General features: G+C 43.0%; 1 protein-coding gene across 3 annotated transcripts in view; it reads right to left on the reverse strand.

Moving 5' to 3' along the window:
* LOC115389032 (mucin-5AC-like) overlaps window positions 1-17,916 on the reverse strand; it is a 39,057-nt gene that overhangs the window by 787 nt on the left and 20,354 nt on the right. The window contains exons 30-46 of one of the 3 annotated variants that reach the window (XM_030092407.1): window positions 11,167-17,844; window positions 10,645-10,938; window positions 7,896-8,170; window positions 7,502-7,673; window positions 6,977-7,221; window positions 6,170-6,353; window positions 5,774-5,981; window positions 4,571-4,743; window positions 4,414-4,483; window positions 4,124-4,245; window positions 4,006-4,037; window positions 3,758-3,926; window positions 3,426-3,521; window positions 2,987-3,027; window positions 2,009-2,791; window positions 1,435-1,533; window positions 10-138 (exon numbers count right to left, since the gene is read on the reverse strand). In XM_030092407.1, the coding sequence (XP_029948267.1) occupies window positions 10-138; window positions 1,435-1,533; window positions 2,009-2,791; window positions 2,987-3,027; window positions 3,426-3,521; window positions 3,758-3,926; window positions 4,006-4,037; window positions 4,124-4,245; window positions 4,414-4,483; window positions 4,571-4,743; window positions 5,774-5,981; window positions 6,170-6,353; window positions 6,977-7,221; window positions 7,502-7,673; window positions 7,896-8,170; window positions 10,645-10,938; window positions 11,167-17,844 (9,770 nt within the window). Of the gene's footprint in view, window positions 1-8; window positions 139-1,434; window positions 1,534-2,008; window positions 2,792-2,986; window positions 3,028-3,425; window positions 3,522-3,757; window positions 3,927-4,005; window positions 4,038-4,123; window positions 4,246-4,413; window positions 4,484-4,570; window positions 4,744-5,773; window positions 5,982-6,169; window positions 6,354-6,976; window positions 7,222-7,501; window positions 7,674-7,895; window positions 8,171-10,644; window positions 17,845-17,916 lie in introns of those variants that run through there. The other 2 variants (XM_030092414.1, XM_030092400.1) reach the window with 2 other exon arrangements.

The following is a 17,916-nucleotide window of genomic DNA, read 5'->3' on the forward strand; positions in this document are numbered from 1 at the left end:
CCAACTCACCGGCTCACAGTCCAGGGGGTTGAAAGTACTGCAGGTCTGAGTCGTTTTCACCGTGACGAACTGTCCGTCCTTCTTCTCGCACTGGTAGGACGCGCAGGGCTCATCGGGGTACTGGTAGACATCGCCCACCTGTGAGAACACAAGACGAGGAGGTATCATGAGGGAAATGCAGGTCTGAATCCAGGAAGGTCTGAATATATTTGATGACTAGACTCAGTTCATGTGAACAGACTCCCAAGTTTTAAAAATTATACTTTTGTTGTGTTTCTGTTTTTTTGTTTGTTTTTTGGAGGAAATTACATTAATTTCCCATAAAATAATTCACTTTTTTAAATTTTTAAGCAGATCAAGCATCAATTTACACATAGAAATATAATGATTAATACCACTGGGACCACTAGATGTCACTGTATGACAACAGAAAGCTGCTACAGAAAAAATAAACCCTCCATTTGACCACTATGTAATGTGGCCAGAAGGAAAAAGCTAAACTGCAGAATAAAAAGTAATACTGACAAAACAGCAGCAGGAAACCGAAATCGAGCAACAGAGAGGATTCAGAGTAACTGAGAAGCTTGAAAAGGTGAGAAGCAGAGAGTTTCTGAGATGAAGAAAAAAAGGAAAAATATAAAGCTAAATGCTAACAGCCATGTAGTTCTGTCTGTTCATGGAAGTATAAATGTGACTTATTTATGTATTTTCCCCTCACATTTTTGGTCAGTTTTGACCTATACTCAGGTGTGAGTTAGCTGTATTTCCTGTCTCATTATTTCAAGGAAATCACATCACTCAGGTCTGATGGTGTTTTTCGTTTCATTATCCTGGAAAGTAGCCTGAACCACATTGAGGCAAAGTGACGGAGGACGACCTGAAGCACAACTGTCTCATCTACAAAAGCCATGTAAGTATGAAAAGATAATAGGAAATGGACAATGGCAGCAGTGATGTGTGACAATGGGAGGAATATAAAGACACATGTTATGAAAACATCCACGTCATAGCATATTACGTGTTTGATCTTATCACTTATGTCTTAATAATAAATAAAACAATAATAAAATAATTAATAATAAAATAATAATAATCAAAAATGAATAATTAATTAGTTAATTCCATTAACTCAAGAATATAATGAGAAAAAAATGAGCTTCTTGAAACATGATTCCAAAACTTGACAGGTCTTTAGTGCAACTTGTCTTTCATGCTTCATTTCAAATTCTTTCAATGTACCGCACTTTTCCACATTTAAGCTCTTTTATCTGTGCTGGCGTTATAACCAGGTGTGTTCAAGTATGTCATATCTTCAGGGAAATCCGCCCTCCTGATAGTAAACACACAAACCTTTTTAAAAGAAGAAGTTGGATTTTGAGCAAGCTTCTTCCAATAAAACAGGCCAGAGAAAAAAACTAATTAATCCATACAAACCTTGATGATCACTGTCTTGTTGCTTGGTGAAGTATAAACGCAGCTTGTCTGAACACAAGTCCCACAACACTTATCAGGTGAAGTCTGGTATTCATGACCCTGGGAATCAAGGACACAGAAACATTAAGAAAACCAGAAGAGTGCTCGCCAGCAGGCGGAGATTTATCTGCTGTCCGTTGTGTGAAACTCTTGAAATCACAATATTACATTATTTTATTTTAGTTTATCTCGATCAATGTTCAACAAGCTTTGAAAATTGCTGACTGGAATTTGTCGGGGAGGGTCGTGTGTTTTCTCTCTCCATGATTCAGAACAGAAACACTTGGTGAATTTTTGTCTCTAAATTGATTGCATGCGTTGATGGGTGTGTGTGGTTGTCCTGTGATGAGCTGACAGCCTGCTTTTCCCCAACAGCCAGCTGACACCTTGTAGAGACCGGGTCAGAATTCTGCTTTCATTAAATTGTGTGTGTGTGTGTGTGTGTGTGTGTGTGTGTGTGTGTGTGTGTGTGTGTGTGTGTGTGTGTGTCTGTCTGTCTGTGTGTGTGTGTGTGTCTGTGTGTGTGTTGGCTTACAGCAGGACATTCTTTGTTGCACACTCTTGGTTTGCAGACGATGATGTTGAGTTTGGTGGCAGGATCCACTTTGGGGCTGCAGTAACAGTCGTGGCAGGCCGGCAGTTTCCCTCCTGTTGTTGGTGTGTATGTTGTTCGTCCAGGCTGTCCTCCTCCGACTGTTGTTTGTCCAGGCTGTCCTCCTCCGACTGTTGTTTGTCCAGGCTGTCCTCCTCCGACTGTTGTTTGTCCAGGTGTTGGTCCTCCAACTGTTGTTCCTTCAGGTTGTCCTCCTTCGAATGTTGTTTGTGAAGGTTGTCCTCCTTCGACTGTTGTTCCTTCAGGTTGTCCTCCTCCGACTGTTGTTTGTCCAGGCTGTCCTCCTCCGACTGTTGTTTGTCCAGGTGTTGGTCCTCCAACTGTTGTTCCTTCAGGTTGTCCTCCTTCGAATGTTGTTTGTGAAGGTTGTCCTCCTTCGACTGTTGTTCCTTCAGGTTGTCCTCCTCCGACTGTTGTTTGTCCAGGCTGTCCTCCTCCGACTGTTGTTTGTCCAGGTGTTGGTCCTCCAACTGTTGTTCCTTCAGGTTGTCCTCCTTCGAATGTTGTTTGTGAAGGTTGTCCTCCTTCGACTGTTGTTCCTTCAGGTTGTCCTCCTCCGACTGTTGTTTGTCCAGGCTGTCCTCCTCCGACTGTTGTTTGTCCAGGTGTTGGTCCTCCTCCAGCTGTTGTCTGCCCGGGTTGTGTTGCTCCAGGTGTTGTTCCATACCCCTCAGGTCTGTCTGGTGTTGGTATCTTCTCATTAACCTGCGGAAACACATGTTGCACAATATTGCTCTCGCGCATTGATTCTTTATGCTGAGGAAGTTTTCCCATTAATTAATTAATTAATTAATTAATTAATTTCCATCATGAATTAGTGCAAACCAGGAAGCATGCAAGTGAAACGGAGTGTAACAGGTATCAGAGACTTTGTTCACTAAGAGTTTGAACTGCACTCACCTGGAACTCGGTCATGTCACCGACACATACACCTTTAGGATCTGGAGAAATCAAAAGGAGATTCTAGTTGGATTAATCAGTAACTCCTTCCTTTACTAGAACTCTAAAGTTAGTTATGGTGTTCCACGGGGTTCAATATTGGGACCCATTCTTTTCGCTTGGCTAGTTGGTAATGATGCATATTCTTACAAATGCACACCAGTACTGTTCAATCACTGTGCAGGTGACTCCCTGCTCCATTCAGCTTTAAAAATCTGATAAAACCGCTCTATAAATGCAAACTATGTCTGAAAGCAATGACAATCTGGATGATTTGCGATGTTCTACCTCTGATCATGTCTGCTACAATATGATGACGCTACAATCCATCGGATTACACAGCTCAGCATGACACCCTGCAGGTCAGGAGCTTTAACAGGCCTACAGATCGGTCACATACCACACGTGTAGACTGGACAGCAGGTGGTTTGAGTGATTGTGAGGGCGAAGCCCAGCGGGCAGGTGATGGCAGTTGGACACATAGTTACATTACATTCTGTGGGAAACAGATATGACACTTTATTAGTATTGTCTGTGGAAGTGGATGCAGATTAACTGAAAGACCCTGCTGATACAGGTCAGTGTGATCACCGAGCTGAAACACACATATGTCTGATCTGCGCTTCTCTTTCATCACATATACTCTGCGTCGCAAAAAGGAAAGTAAAATTCAAATTCAAAGATCAGAATATAGTGTTCACCACAACAGGTGTAGAGTTCTGACTCACTGACCACATGTTTGTACGGGGCAGCAATCCTCTGTTTTGTTGACCAGCTGATAACCAGGCTTGCTGCAGTCGGGGGAAGGTTTCAATATACACTCCACTGGCCGACACACCACGCTCATGCTGTCCCTGTTGCATTCGCACACGCGGCAGCCGCTTCTCCATGTCTCGCCCAGCTGGTTAACAGAGAGAATGCGTTGGACACACGGCTCATGTTTTGGAAGTGTATAGAAAGATATCAGTCCGAGTTCTCACTTGTTTGGGTTCTCCTTCAGGCCCAACACAGTCTAAAATACAAACACAAGTGCTTGTAAATGGAAATACTAGAGGTTTTTATTATAAAGAAAAATTGAGCTTCTGAATTCAGTCTTACCACAGGAGGCCACACATGTGTTGTGGACTGTGTTAAACAGGACGGTGCCTTCAGAGCAGAAGCAGCCCTCCTTGGTGTTTCTGTTGCTTACTGTGTCGTTTTCCTTGAATTTCTCATTGTACCTGATGAAAGAAATGCATTTATTATTATCGTTGTTGTTTATAAGAGAAAAGTTAAGGAACTTCACATCAACTGAAACCGCTGTTTGGATTTCAGACTAAAACAACAGATCAGGGACGTGAAACTAAAGATGAATAAATGAAACCATGTGGCACTGTTCAGACGTTCACCTGTTGTTGCATGTGGGCTCTACAGACGGTCCACAGGCCTTGTACACTTTATCACTGGGACATTTGTGTTCTATAAGGCAAAAATGAAATCATATACACTTTGTAATGAATCTAACAGCTGTAGGATCACAGCAGGCTGTTAGCTGTGTTCACTGACCACACAGCCCGTTGGTGCTGTTCCTCCAGTCAATGCAGACTCCTGCGTTGGAGCACTGGGTGGCGTAAGCCTCCAGGCTGGAGCACGTGTCATTTCCACCGTTACAAACGTCCGATGTGCACATTTTCACGTACGTTCCCGGAGCCACGGCCGTGTGGCACGGCTTGAATAAACTATGGAGGAGATAAGAGTGTGTCAGTTACACAGATCCCAGTGACAGGGAAGAAGAAAACATCTTTCATAGTGAGAATACATGAAATAAGTTGTCAAAAGGCAAATAGTTTTAGTAGAGGTGCTGTAAAGTTCTGCAATTCTGATAGAAACATGAACAAAGAGTTAATATCAAATACAATCAAATTAAAGTTATGATAAAAACAGTGTGTAAAGTGTAACAGTTCTAACAGTTTTAGTGCATATATTAACAATTATGTCACTCTTAAAATACTGCAGTGGCTGCAGCAGGATCTGAAGATCCCATATCGGCCTCCACAGCCACGCCCGAAGCTGTAGCTCCCTGACCGAAGACCCACGGCACAAAACCCCCCCCATGATCTTTCGAGATCGATGAAGCCAACAAAATTTGACCTTCTTCTTTGCAATTTTCTCCATGTGGACCATGAGCCACCAGTTTCCCATGCCCGATCAAAGTAGTACAAGAAAAGCTATGATTTTTATTTTCTACAGATCCCAAAATCTATTAATAAACATATCTTATAATGTGAAAATATGAGGAAGTCCCAGATTAAACCCAAAATGACTTTAGCTGGAGCACTGAGGGCCTCGGAGTGGCTTTAATCTTTAATCCAGGATTTAACAACTTTTTAGACTGCTGAAACTCCGAACATAGGATGAATTTGGAGCGAACAAAGTTAAATACTATGTTTTTGGCCTTCTGAGATCTATATGACGTGACTGAAAAATAGCATAATATGTCCCCTTTAACCTGACCTGTTCCCTGTTTAACTAAATGTAATATATTAAAAAACAGAGATCTAATAACATCTGATATGTTTATTCTGCTTCTTTTTACTAATAAGTCATATTTTATATTTTAACAGACTGTATTCTTGGGCCTGATGCTCAATGATAAACCAACATTTCGAGAAGCTTAAACTTAGCTTTAATATTAGAAATACTTAAATATGTGTGAATTTTAGTGAATTTTATACCACTGTGGAGGAAATGCTGGGTGGTTTCTCTGACCTGCTGGTGAGGATGTCACAGATGGCAGGTTTGCAAGGTGCCTTTGGTGTTGTGGAGGCCGTGGGCGGGACGGTGCTGATGGGTGGAGAGGTGGTGGTGGAGATGCACTGACTGTCAGGAACCTCCCACTGGGATGCAGATTCAGAGCACTTCACCAACTGTCCGTTCGGAGAGCGGCACTCGTTGGTCTGGGAGTTGTCACAAGTGCCTGGAAAAAAGAAGTGGGTATTTTGGATATTTTTATATGCAAGAAGTGAGGACAAGCCTTTTTGTCTTTACTGTCACCTCATAATGACATCCAAGGTCGGATTAACTGTTACATATTTATTAAAGTTAAGGGATTGGAGTCACTGGGTAGTGTTGACCTGAAAAGCAGGCGCTGTTGTTCTGACTCACCACACTGTCCCTCTGTGTTTCCTTTAAAGAGAGAAGAGGGGACTTCGATGTTGAAGGAGGAGCACCCATAGCTCACTGTTGTTTCGATGGCGGCGATCTTTAAGGTTACTACCATATCTGTAGCAGTGATGACCACGTCAGAGTTCGAAAAGGCCGGGATGATGACATTGTTATTGAGCTTCACCTGTATGAGAGGGAATTGGGGAAGAGTAGAAATTGAGAACAACACAAGATGCACCATCAGATGTTCTGGCACGGTGTGAGCCTGAACAGGATAACGATGGATGGATGGATGAATGGATGCAAAAGTCACAATTGTTGGTTATTGTTTTATGAGTAATCTTGTTTCATCACAATGGTTTCATGCTCTTTCTGGATTACCTTGTTCTCTTGTACTACCATTTGCACCAAGCCTAACCACTATGTGCTCTTTTATTTGACTAATACATGTGGGTTAGCAGCGTACTTGACCTGCAGTGGCTTCCTGCAGTAAAACAAGTAAATCGGGTTTAATAATCAGCATGTAGTGTGCTTATGACTGCAACATCCACTTCTGGTGTCGATCGGCTATGTAACCGGAATTAAAGGAGTGACCTCAAGACTTGGGAATCGTGACTACAGGTAGGTTTACAGCCCTCTGAACTCTGTAGAACTCTGTAGGTGGGAGCATTTGCATGATTCACCAATCAGTAAGGTCAGTTACATTGCACTGAATCATACATCGCACCTTTAAGCAAACGCTCTCGGAAGCAACTGACATCCTGTGTAAGACAAAAATAAGTGTTTTTTGTTTTTTTTGTTACTTACCACATTTCTTTCTGCTCCTGAAGTCCTCACCCGCGTGAACAAAATGTTATTGTTCTTGTAAATAATATTGATGGACTGTGGGCAGAATGTGGTGTCTGAAAGGTCACAGTTATTATTCAAGATGATAGTCAGGTTGTATTTTGTTTGAATCTCCTTGACCAGGTAGTAGGAGCACTTCTTGTGGAAGCTGTATGTTTTCCCATCAAATGTGTTGTAATTAGATCTACCCCAGACGTTGCACACACCTGTAAGATAAAGAAAAATACAAGAAGTTATGGGTACAATTTTAACTATTTGCACCTCTAAGACTTGCCACAGTAATAATCCAACTGCCTAATATGGATTTACATGCACTTACATACAGCTTTTTTTGCGTCATGTTTGCAACCAGCTGGCACTCTCTCTCTGAATTTTGTTGCATGCACACCACTGGTAACCTTCAGTAAGTATTTCTTTCTCAATTTCAGTATGACTGTAGCATATTAACAGAAATCCTCTGCAGTTTAGAAAAGAAAACTAACTTACAAGGACATTTGTATTGAAAACAACATCCATCATCATCGTACACCTTGACAGGTTGTCTTCCATTGGCACAGATGGGCTTTTCAGCAGAGGCACATGGAACGTCTGTCACTGTGACGTTTCCGTTGGAGCATGTGTATTTCTTGCAGAATGCATCCTTCCAGGTTTCTCCGTTCTAAACAATTAGATGTGGATGCAGTCAGTTTAACAGAAAATCACAGAGATGCAAAGTTTTAGAATACGGGTACTTTTTTCATCAATTTCACTGCAGTTGCATTTACCAAATACGTTTCCATCAACATTAAATAACTGTCACCATAGAGTTTTCTTCTCTTCTTTTGGAACCTCGATTAAAAAAAACAAACAAAAAAACCCCACACATCTGCTGTTCAGTCACCTTTCTCAGGGGAGACTGATCGTTGCAGTCCAGAGTGGTCGTCAGTGAAGTTGCTGTTGTCGGGGAGGTGAATATAGAAGTTGTTTCTGGATAACTTGAGCTTGACCATGAGTGTGGGGTGGTGGTGCTTAATGGCACAGCGGTAGAAGGTGCAGTTGTGCTAGGAGTCGGTGTAGTTGGGCATGAGATGACGCGCGTCTCAATTTGGCACGAAGCATTGCAATACGCACTGAAACACCATCCTAACCCATCGGTGACATTGTACACCACATCTCCTGCAAACCACAAAACCAACAAGAATTTAGTGTACCAAACTGACTCTTCAGTTATAAAGAGACATGTCAAAAAACAGTGGCATCTTTTTCTGAAGGATTGTAAATGTTAAGAATGATTTTGATGCAAACACATGGGACCAAGTCACACGTGAAAGATTCAAATAAGTTTCAAGTCATTTTTTTCTTGTACAAGTCAAGTCCTGCAATAGGTCAAGTTATCTTATTTTCATGTTCAGTTTTAACAAATATTTATTATATTTTAAATCACGTCTACAAACTTTGCCAAGTTTTAAAAACCATATCTATGTCATAATCAGTTTTTAAACATTTGTATTGTTTTAACTTGTAGCTACTCCATTCTTGAACCAGTACTTCATTTAGTCCATCTCAAAAAATATTCAGTCAACTTTAAAACCTTTTGTATGTCATTCACTTAGTTTTAACCAAATTTTTAGATACTTTTTCATTTCAAAGTTTACTTTTTCAGCCTTTGATTGAATGTTCACCACATGCAAAAATGAAAATGTAGCTTGAAAGCCTGTGAGTCTTGGTCAATACAAGGGTTTGCTTTACATTATATGCACAAGCAGACTGGAGTACTCACCATTTCTTCATGAAATCTGGGCAATTATCTCCCTGCCTCTAGCATCACAAGTTCAGAATGAAGGTGCTATTGGTGAAAAAGGTTTGAGCACCTGTAATATTTCTATGTGTATCAGTAAATTTGAGGTCACATACTCTGAATTGTGTACTTAGAATTTGTTTTTCTCCACAAACACAATGCAACACTTAGATACTCACAAACCATTAATTAAAAGCACACAAATCCTAATTTACAAGTCAGAGATTTTTTTTATCCTATTATTACAACATATTTGGTGCAAAAGATATTTGTGAGGTTGTGGACAAGATCTGAATATTGGCAAATTTGAATATGAACTTCTGCAATAAATGTTCAATATGTGTGAAATAATTTGTCACAAAAACATTTCAGGGTGGGGAGCGGCAAAGTGGTGCCCACTTGGAGCGGGAGGGGGTGGGGGGTGGGGGGTGGGGGGTGAGGGTGGGGGTGGGGGTGGGGGGGGGTCTCACAAGACATACTGCACGGCTGCTACGGAAGCCAACGCCTTCTTTTTTTTCCTCTCTCCAGTGCCACGCCTCCCCTGAAACCCTCTGGCGCCCCCCCAGGGGAGGCGCGCCTCACACTTTGAAAACCACTGATTTTAATGTGTTTCAATTACATTATATTTACATTAAATATAGATATTTTTAACCAAATGAATAAATTTACTCTTACAAATAGAAAGTCTTGACATTTCACCAAAATGATGAATGGATTTCGTATACAGTGTGTTTCCACCATTTCACGTATGGTCAGAAAGTGTTTTTCAACTGCCATTTTCAAGCACTCATGCCTCTATATCAGCCATATCAGCCATACACAGAGTTAGTGCTTGGAAAAACCATGTCAACATGATTCAACATGTTCCAAAGATGGTAAAGCTCACACAACAGTGTCTTAAATCATCCAAAGCAAAAATATCAGCTTCCAGTTGGGAGCTGATATCAAATACCAAAATTGTCCAATCACGAAGTGCAAATCTAACCCATATTGCCAGCCCAAAAGAAAGCTGTTTTAAAACTGATTGTCATGGAAGTTTCTGAATTCATTTGGGAAACAGCTCTGAAGATTACCTCTGGCAATTGATAAAAGAATATTTTCTAGTCAGTCGTTGGCATTTTTTTAGACCAAGCAAAGAATCAAACAACGAGGGCAAGCCAGAGGAATTGTAAAAGTCCTGGACTCCATCACTCACAAACCAGTACTAATAGTTGCTATGCAATGTTTTCAGCCTCTCAAATGAAGCTTGAAAGGTCCAAGGAAGCATTGACACTTTGTGTTCGAATTGGAAGACAGCCCTCTTGACAAATGGTGAGACTAATGCAAAAATCAGATTTCTGAAGATTCAAGAAAGATGTCATACCCTGTACCTCTGGTGCCAGATGGGGGCGATCGGGGCCTGTTTTGTGGTGCATGCCCTGCCTCACCTGTTGTTTATATCTGCTTCTCCTCATATTCTCCTGGCTGGTCACCTTCCTCAATATGTTTTAATGCGCTGCACCTGTGTCTCTCCTATTGAAGCCCTGCTTCCCTTGCTTGTCTTGTCGGCTCCTTGTGGGTATGCCCACATGTTTCCATCCCATGCACCATGCCTGCACCAGCTCAGCTCGTTCCTGTGTTCCTCATTTTTTGTGAATGTTTTAAAAATGGCATGATCTGAAAAGCTTTGAGATTGATGTCCAAAAGATACAAAACTGAATATTCTATAAAAACACTCCATATTCTGGAAAAACACTCCATGAAGGCTCAAATTAGGACATACAAAAAAAAAAACAAAAAAAAAAACAAAACAAACAACAACAACAAAAAATAACAAAACAAAAGAAAAGGCAGAAAATGAAACTTAACCTACCAGGCTGAAAAGAAGTTCCATTTTTGAAACAAGAACATACTGATGTGGCTATGGTGCCTGTAGTAGTGGTTCCAGATTGGTAAACAGTGGTGGTCCCTGGAAGAGTCTTTGTAATGGGACCAATGGTAGTTGTAACAGCTTGAGTTGTTCCTGTTGTTACAACAGTTGATGCAGTAGTTGTGCCGACTAAAAGTCGAGTCTTTGCGGTCCCACGGGACTGTGTAGGGCCAGTGACAACAACTGTTGTAGTTTCAACAACACCAGGGCCAGTAGTTCCTTCTGTAGTGGTTTTGCCTATGAGAGTAGTGCCTTCTGTAGTGGTTGTTTCTTCATATTTGGATGTGGTTCCCTGTGTAGTGGTGCTCGGGACTTCAGTACTTGTGGTTGTGACACTTGTTTTTGAGGTCACAAGTGTTGTTTCTCTGCCCATTGTAGTCACCTCAGGTGCTTCAGTTGTGGTTTCAACAACACTGGTGGTTGAAGTGGTTACAGGGCCAGTAGTTCCTCCTGTAGTGGTTTTGCCTATGAGAGTAGTGCCTTCTGTAGTGGTTGTTTCTTCATATTTGGATGTGGTTCCCTGTGTAGTGGTGCTCGGGACTTCAGTACTTGTGGTTGTGACACTTGTTTTTGAGGTCACAAGTGTTGTTTCTCTGCCCATTGTAGTCACCTCAGGTGCTTCAGTTGTGGTTTCAACAACACTGGTGGTTGAAGTGGTTACAGGGCCAGTAGTTCCTTCTGTAGTGGTTTTGCCTATGAGAGTAGTGCCTTCTGCAGTGGTTGTTTCTTCATATTTGGATGTGGTTCCCTGTGTAGTGGTGCTCGGGACTTCAGTACTTGTGGTTGTGACACTTGTTTTTGAGGTCACAAGTGTTGTTTCTCTGCCCATTGTAGTCACCTCAGGTGCTTCACTTGTGGTTTCAACAACACTAGTTGTTGAAGTGGTCACAGGGCCAGTAGTTCCTTCTGTAGTGGTTTTGCCTATGAGAGTAGTGCCTTCTGCAGTGGTTGTTTCTTCATATTTGGATGTGGTTCCCTGTGTAGTGGTGCTCGGGACTTCAGTACTTGTGGTTGTCACACTTGTTTTTGAGGTCACAAGTGTTGTTTCTCTGCCTATTGTAGTCACCTCAGGTGCTTCAGTTGTGGTTTCAACAACACTGGTGGTTGAAGTGGTTACAGGGCCAGTAGTTCCTGCTGTAGTGGTTTTGCCTATGAGAGTAGTGCCTTCTGCAGTGGTTGTTTCTTCATATTTGGATGTGGTTCCCTGAGTAGTGGTGCTCGGGAATTCAGTACTTGTGGTTGTGACACTTGTTTTTGAGGTCACAAGTGTTGTTTCTCTGCCTATTGTAGTCACCTCAGGTGCTTCAGTTGTGGTTTCAAGAAGACTGGTGGTTGAAGTGGTTACAGGGCCAGTAGTTCCTTCTGTAGTGGTTTTGCCTATGAGAGTAGTGCCTTCTGCAGTGGTTGTTTCTTCATATTTGGATGTGGTTCCCTGTGTAGTGGTGCTCGGGGCTTCAGTACTTTTGGTTGTGACACTTGGTTTTGAGGTCACAAGTGTTGTTTCTTTGCCCGTTGTAGTCACCTCAGGTGCTTCAGTTGTGGTTTCAACAACACTGGTGGTTGAAGTGGTTACAGGGCCAGTAGTTCCTCCTGTAGTGGTTTTGCCTATGAGAGTAGTGCCTTCTGTAGTGGTTGTTTCTTCATATTTGGATGTGGTTCCCTGTGTAGTGGTGCTCGGGACTTCAGTACTTGTGGTTGTGACACTTGTTTTTGAGGTCACAAGTGTTGTTTCTCTGCCCATTGTAGTCACCTCAGGCGCTTCAGTTGTGGTTTCAACAACACTGGTGGTTGAAGTGGTTACAGGGCCAGTAGTTCCTTCTGTAGTGGTTTTGCCTATGAGAGTAGTGCCTTCTGCAGTGGTTGTTTCTTCATATTTGGATGTGGTTCCCTTTGTAGTGGTGCTCGGGGCCTCAGTACTTGTGGTTGTGACACTTGGTTTTGAGGTCACAAGTGTTGTTTCTTTGCCCATTGTAGTCACCTCAGGTGCTTCAGTTGTGGTTTCAACTACACTTGTTGTTGAAGTGGTTACAAGGCCAGTCGTTCCTTCTGTAGTGGTTTTGCCTATGAGAGTAGTGCCTTCTGCAGTGGTTGTTTCTTCATATTTTGATGTTGTTCCCTGTGTAGTGGTGCTCGGGACTTCAGTACTTGTGGTTGTAACACTTGGTTTTGAGGTCACAAGTGTTGTTTCTTTGCCTGTTGTAGTCACCTCAGGTGCTTCAGTTGTTTTTTCAACTACACGAGTTGTTGAAGTGGTTACAGGGCCAGTCGTTCCTTCTGTAGTGGTTTTGCCTATGAGAGTAGTGCCTTCTGCAGTGGTTGTTTCTTCATATTTGGATGTGGTTCCCTGTGTAGTGGTGCTCGGGACTTCGGTACTTGTGGTTGTCACACTTGTTTTTGAGGTCACAAGTGTTGTTTCTCTGCCTATTGTAGTCACCTCAGGTGCTTCAGTTGTGGTTTCAAGAAGACTGGTGGTTGAAGTGGTTACAGGGCCAGTAGTTCCTTCTGTAGTGGTTTTGCCTATGAGAGTAGTGCCTTCTGCAGTGGTTGTTTCTTCATATTTGGATGTGGTTCCCTGTGTAGTGGTGCTCGGGGCTTCAGTACTTTTGGTTGTGACACTTGGTTTTGAGGTCACAAGTGTTGTTTCTTTGCCCGTTGTAGTCACCTCAGGTGCTTCAGTTGTGGTTTCAACAACACTGGTGGTTGAAGTGGTTACAGGGCCAGTAGTTCCTCCTGTAGTGGTTTTGCCTATGAGAGTAGTGCCTTCTGTAGTGGTTGTTTCTTCATATTTGGATGTGGTTCCCTGTGTAGTGGTGCTCGGGACTTCAGTACTTGTGGTTGTGACACTTGTTTTTGAGGTCACAAGTGTTGTTTCTCTGCCCATTGTAGTCACCTCAGGTGCTTCAGTTGTGGTTTCAACAACACTGGTGGTTGAAGTGGTTACAGGGCCAGTAGTTCCTTCTGTAGTGGTTTTGCCTATGAGAGTAGTGCCTTCTGCAGTGGTTGTTTCTTCATATTTGGATGTGGTTCCCTTTGTAGTGGTGCTCGGGGCCTCAGTACTTGTGGTTGTGACACTTGGTTTTGAGGTCACAAGTGTTGTTTCTTTGCCCATTGTAGTCACCTCAGGTGCTTCAGTTGTGGTTTCAACTACACTTGTTGTTGAAGTGGTTACAAGGCCAGTCGTTCCTTCTGTAGTGGTTTTGCCTATGAGAGTAGTGCCTTCTGCAGTGGTTGTTTCTTCATATTTTGATGTTGTTCCCTGTGTAGTGGTGCTCGGGACTTCAGTACTTGTGGTTGTAACACTTGGTTTTGAGGTCACAAGTGTTGTTTCTTTGCCTGTTGTAGTCACCTCAGGTGCTTCAGTTGTTTTTTCAACTACACGAGTTGTTGAAGTGGTTACAGGGCCAGTCGTTCCTTCTGTAGTGGTTTTGCCTATGAGAGTAGTGCCTTCTGCAGTGGTTGTTTCTTCATATTTGGATGTGGTTCCCTGTGTAGTGGTGCTCGGGACTTCGGTACTTGTGGTTGTCACACTTGTTTTTGAGGTCACAAGTGTTGTTTCTTTGCCCGTTGTAGTCACCTCAGGTGCTTCAGTTGTGGTTTCAACTACACTTGTTGTTGAAGTGGTTACATGGCCAGTAGTTCCTTCTGTAGTGGTTTTGCCTATGAGAGTAGTGCCTTCTGCAGTGGTTGTTTCTTCATATTTGGATGTGGTTCCCTGTGTAGTGGTGCTCGGGACTTCAGTACTTGTGGTTGTCACACTTGGTTTTGAGGTCACAAGTGTTGTTTCTTTGCCCGTTGTAGTCACCTCAGGTGCTTCAGTTGTGGTTTCAACTACACTAGTTGTTGAAGTGGTTACAGGGCCAGTAGTTCCTTCTGTAGTGGTTTTGCCTATGAGAGTAGTGCCTTCTGCAGTGGTTGTTTCTTCATATTTGGATGTGGTTCCCTGTGTAGTGGTGCTCGGGACTTCAGTACATGTGGTTGTGACACTTGGTTTTGAGGTCACAAGTGTTGTTTCTTTGCCCATTGTAGTCACCTCAGGTGCTTCAGTTGTGGTTTCAACTACACTAGTTGTTGAAGTGGTTACAGGGCCAGTAGTTCCTTCTGTAGTGGTTTTGCCTATGAGAGTAGTGCCTTCTGCAGTGGTTGTTTCTTCATATTTGGATGTGGTTCCCTGTGTAGTGGTGCTCGGGACTTCAGTACTTGTGGTTGTGACACTTGTTTTTGAGGTCACAAGTGTTGTTTCTCTGGCCATTGTAGTCACCTCAGGTGCTTCAGTTGTGGTTTCAACAACATTGGTGGTTGAAGTGGTTACAGGGCCAGTAGTTCCTTCTGTAGTGGTTTTGCCTATGAGAGTAGTGCCTTCTGCAGTGGTTGTTTCTTCATATTTGGATGTGGTTCCCTTTGTAGTGGTGCTCGGGGCTTCAGTACTTTTGGTTGTGACACTTGGTTTTGAGGTCACAAGTGTTGTTTCTTTGCCCGTTGTAGTCACCTCAGGTGCTTCAGTTGTGGTTTCAACAACAGTGGTGGTTGAAGTGGTTACAGGGCCAGTAGTTCCTTCTGTAGTGGTTTTGCCTATGAGAGTAGTGCCTTCTGCAGTGGTTGTTTCTTCATATTTGGATGTGGTTCCCTGTGTAGTGGTGCTCGGGACTTCAGTACTTGTGGTTGTGACACTTGTTTTTGAGGTCACAAGTGTTGTTTCTCTGCCCATTGTAGTCACCTCAGGTGCTTCAGTTGTGGTTTCAACTACACTAGTTGTTGAAGTGGTTACAGGGCCAGTAGTTCCTTCTGTAGTGGTTTTGCCTATGAGAGTAGTGCCTTCTGCAGTGGTTGTTTCTTCATATTTGGATGTGGTTCCCTGTGTAGTGGTGCTCGGGACTTCAGTACTTGTGGTTGTCACACTTGTTTTTGAGGTCACAAGTGTTGTTTCTCTGGCCATTGTAGTCACCTCAGGTGCTTCAGTTGTGGTTTCAACAACATTGGTGGTTGAAGTGGTTACAGGGCCAGTAGTTCCTTCTGTAGTGGTTTTGCCTATGAGAGTAGTGCCTTCTGCAGTGGTTGTTTCTTCATATTTGGATGTGGTTCCCTGTGTAGTGGTGCTCGGGACTTCAGTACTTGTGGTTGTCACACTTGTTTTTGAGGTCACAAGTGTTGTTTCTCTGGCCATTGTAGTCACCTCAGGTGCTTCAGTTGTGGTTTCAACAACATTGGTGGTTGAAGTGGTTACAGGGCCAGTAGTTCCTTCTGTAGTGGTTTTGCCTATGAGAGTAGTGCCTTCTGCAGTGGTTGTTTCTTCATATTTGGATGTGGTTCCCTTTGTAGTGGTGCTCGGGGCTTCAGTACTTTTGGTTGTGACACTTGGTTTTGAGGTCACAAGTGTTGTTTCTTTGCCCGTTGTAGTCACCTCAGGTGCTTCAGTTGTGGTTTCAACAACAGTGGTGGTTGAAGTGGTTACAGGGCCAGTAGTTCCTTCGGTAGTGGTTTTGCCTATGAGAGTAGTGCCTTCTGCAGTGGTTGTTTCTTCATATTTGGATGTGGTTCCCTGTGTAGTGGTGCTCGGGACTTCAGTACTTTTGGTTGTGACACTTGGTTTTGAGGTCACAAGTGTTGTTTCTCTGCCTGTTGTAGTCACCTCAGGTGCTTCAGTTGTGGTTTCAACTACAGTAGTTGTTGAAGTGGTTACAGGGCCAGTAGTTCCTCCTGTAGTGGTTTTGCCTATGAGAGTAGTGCCTTCTGTAGTGGTTGTTTCTTCATATTTGGATGTGGTTCCCTGTGTAGTGGTGCTCGGGACTTCAGTACTTGTGGTTGTGACACTTGTTTTTGAGGTCACAAGTGTTGTTTCTCTGCCCATTGTAGTCACCTCAGGTGCTTCAGTTGTGGTTTCAACTACACTAGTTGTTGAAGTGGTTACAGGGCCAGTAGTTCCTGCTGTAGTGGTTTTGCCTATGAGAGTAGTGCCTTCTGTAGTGGTTGTTTCTTCATATTTGGATGTGGTTCCCTGTGTAGTGGTGCTCGGGACTTCAGTACTTGTGGTTGTGACACTTGTTTTTGAGGTCACAAGTGTTGTTTCTCTGCCCATTGTAGTCACCTCAGGTGCTTCAGTTGTGGTTTCAACTACACTAGTTGTTGAAGTGGTTACAGGGCCAGTAGTTCCTGCTGTAGTGGTTTTGCCTATGAGAGTAGTGCCTTCTGTAGTGGTTGTTTCTTCATATTTGGATGTGGTTCCCTGTGTAGTGGTGCTCGGGACTTCAGTACTTGTGGTTGTGACACTTGTTTTTGAGGTCACAAGTGTTGTTTCTCTGCCCATTGTAGTCACCTCAGGTGCTTCAGTTGTGGTTTCAACAACACTGGTGGTTGAAGTGATTACAGGGCCAGTAGTTCCTTCTGTAGTGGTTTTGCCGATGAGTGTAGTGCCTTCTGCAGTGGTTGTTTCTTCATATTTGGATGTGGTTCCCTTTGTAGTGGTGCTCGGGGCCTCAGTACTTGTGGTTGTGACACTTGGTTTTGAGGTCACAAGTGTTGTTTCTTTGCCCGTTGTAGTCACCTCAGGTGCTTCAGTTGTGGTTTCAACTACACTTGTTGATGAAGTGGTTACAGGGCCAGTAGTTCCTTCTGTAGTGGTTTTGCCTATGAGAGTAGTGCCTTCTGCAGTGGTTGTTTCTTCATATTTGGATGTGGTTCCCTGTGTAGTGGTGCTCAGGACTTCAGTACTTGTGGTTGTGACACTTGGTTTTGATGTCACAAGTGTTGTTTCTTTGCCCGTTGTAGTCACCTCAGGTGCTTCAGTTGTGGTTTCAACAACACTGGTGGTTGAAGTGGTTACAGGGCCAGTAGTTCCTTCTGTAGTGGTTTTGCCTATGAGAGTAGTGCCTTCTGCAGTGGTTGTTTCTTCATATTTGGATGTGGTTCCCTGTGTAGTGGTGCTCGGGACTTCAGTACTTGTGGTTGTGACACTTGTTTTTGAGGTCACAAGTGTTGTTTCTCTGCCCGCTGTAGTCACCTCAGGTGCTTCAGTTGTGATTTCTTCTGGTTTGGCCGTAAATTCCTGAGTAGTTGTTCCTTTTTGAGTCGAAAGCTGTGTTGTTTCTTGTGTTACTATTGTTGATTCTACCGTTGTGAAAGTTGTGACTTCCGTTGAGGTCTTTGCAACTGTTGACAAACAAACATAACATTTCATCCTCTCATAGTAAAAAAAAGAAATTACAGTTTCTTCTCTTCTAT

The sequence above is a fragment of the Salarias fasciatus genome, chromosome 1, assembly GCF_902148845.1.
Source record: "Salarias fasciatus chromosome 1, fSalaFa1.1, whole genome shotgun sequence".
In the NCBI taxonomy this organism is placed as follows: domain Eukaryota; kingdom Metazoa; phylum Chordata; class Actinopteri; order Blenniiformes; family Blenniidae; genus Salarias; species Salarias fasciatus.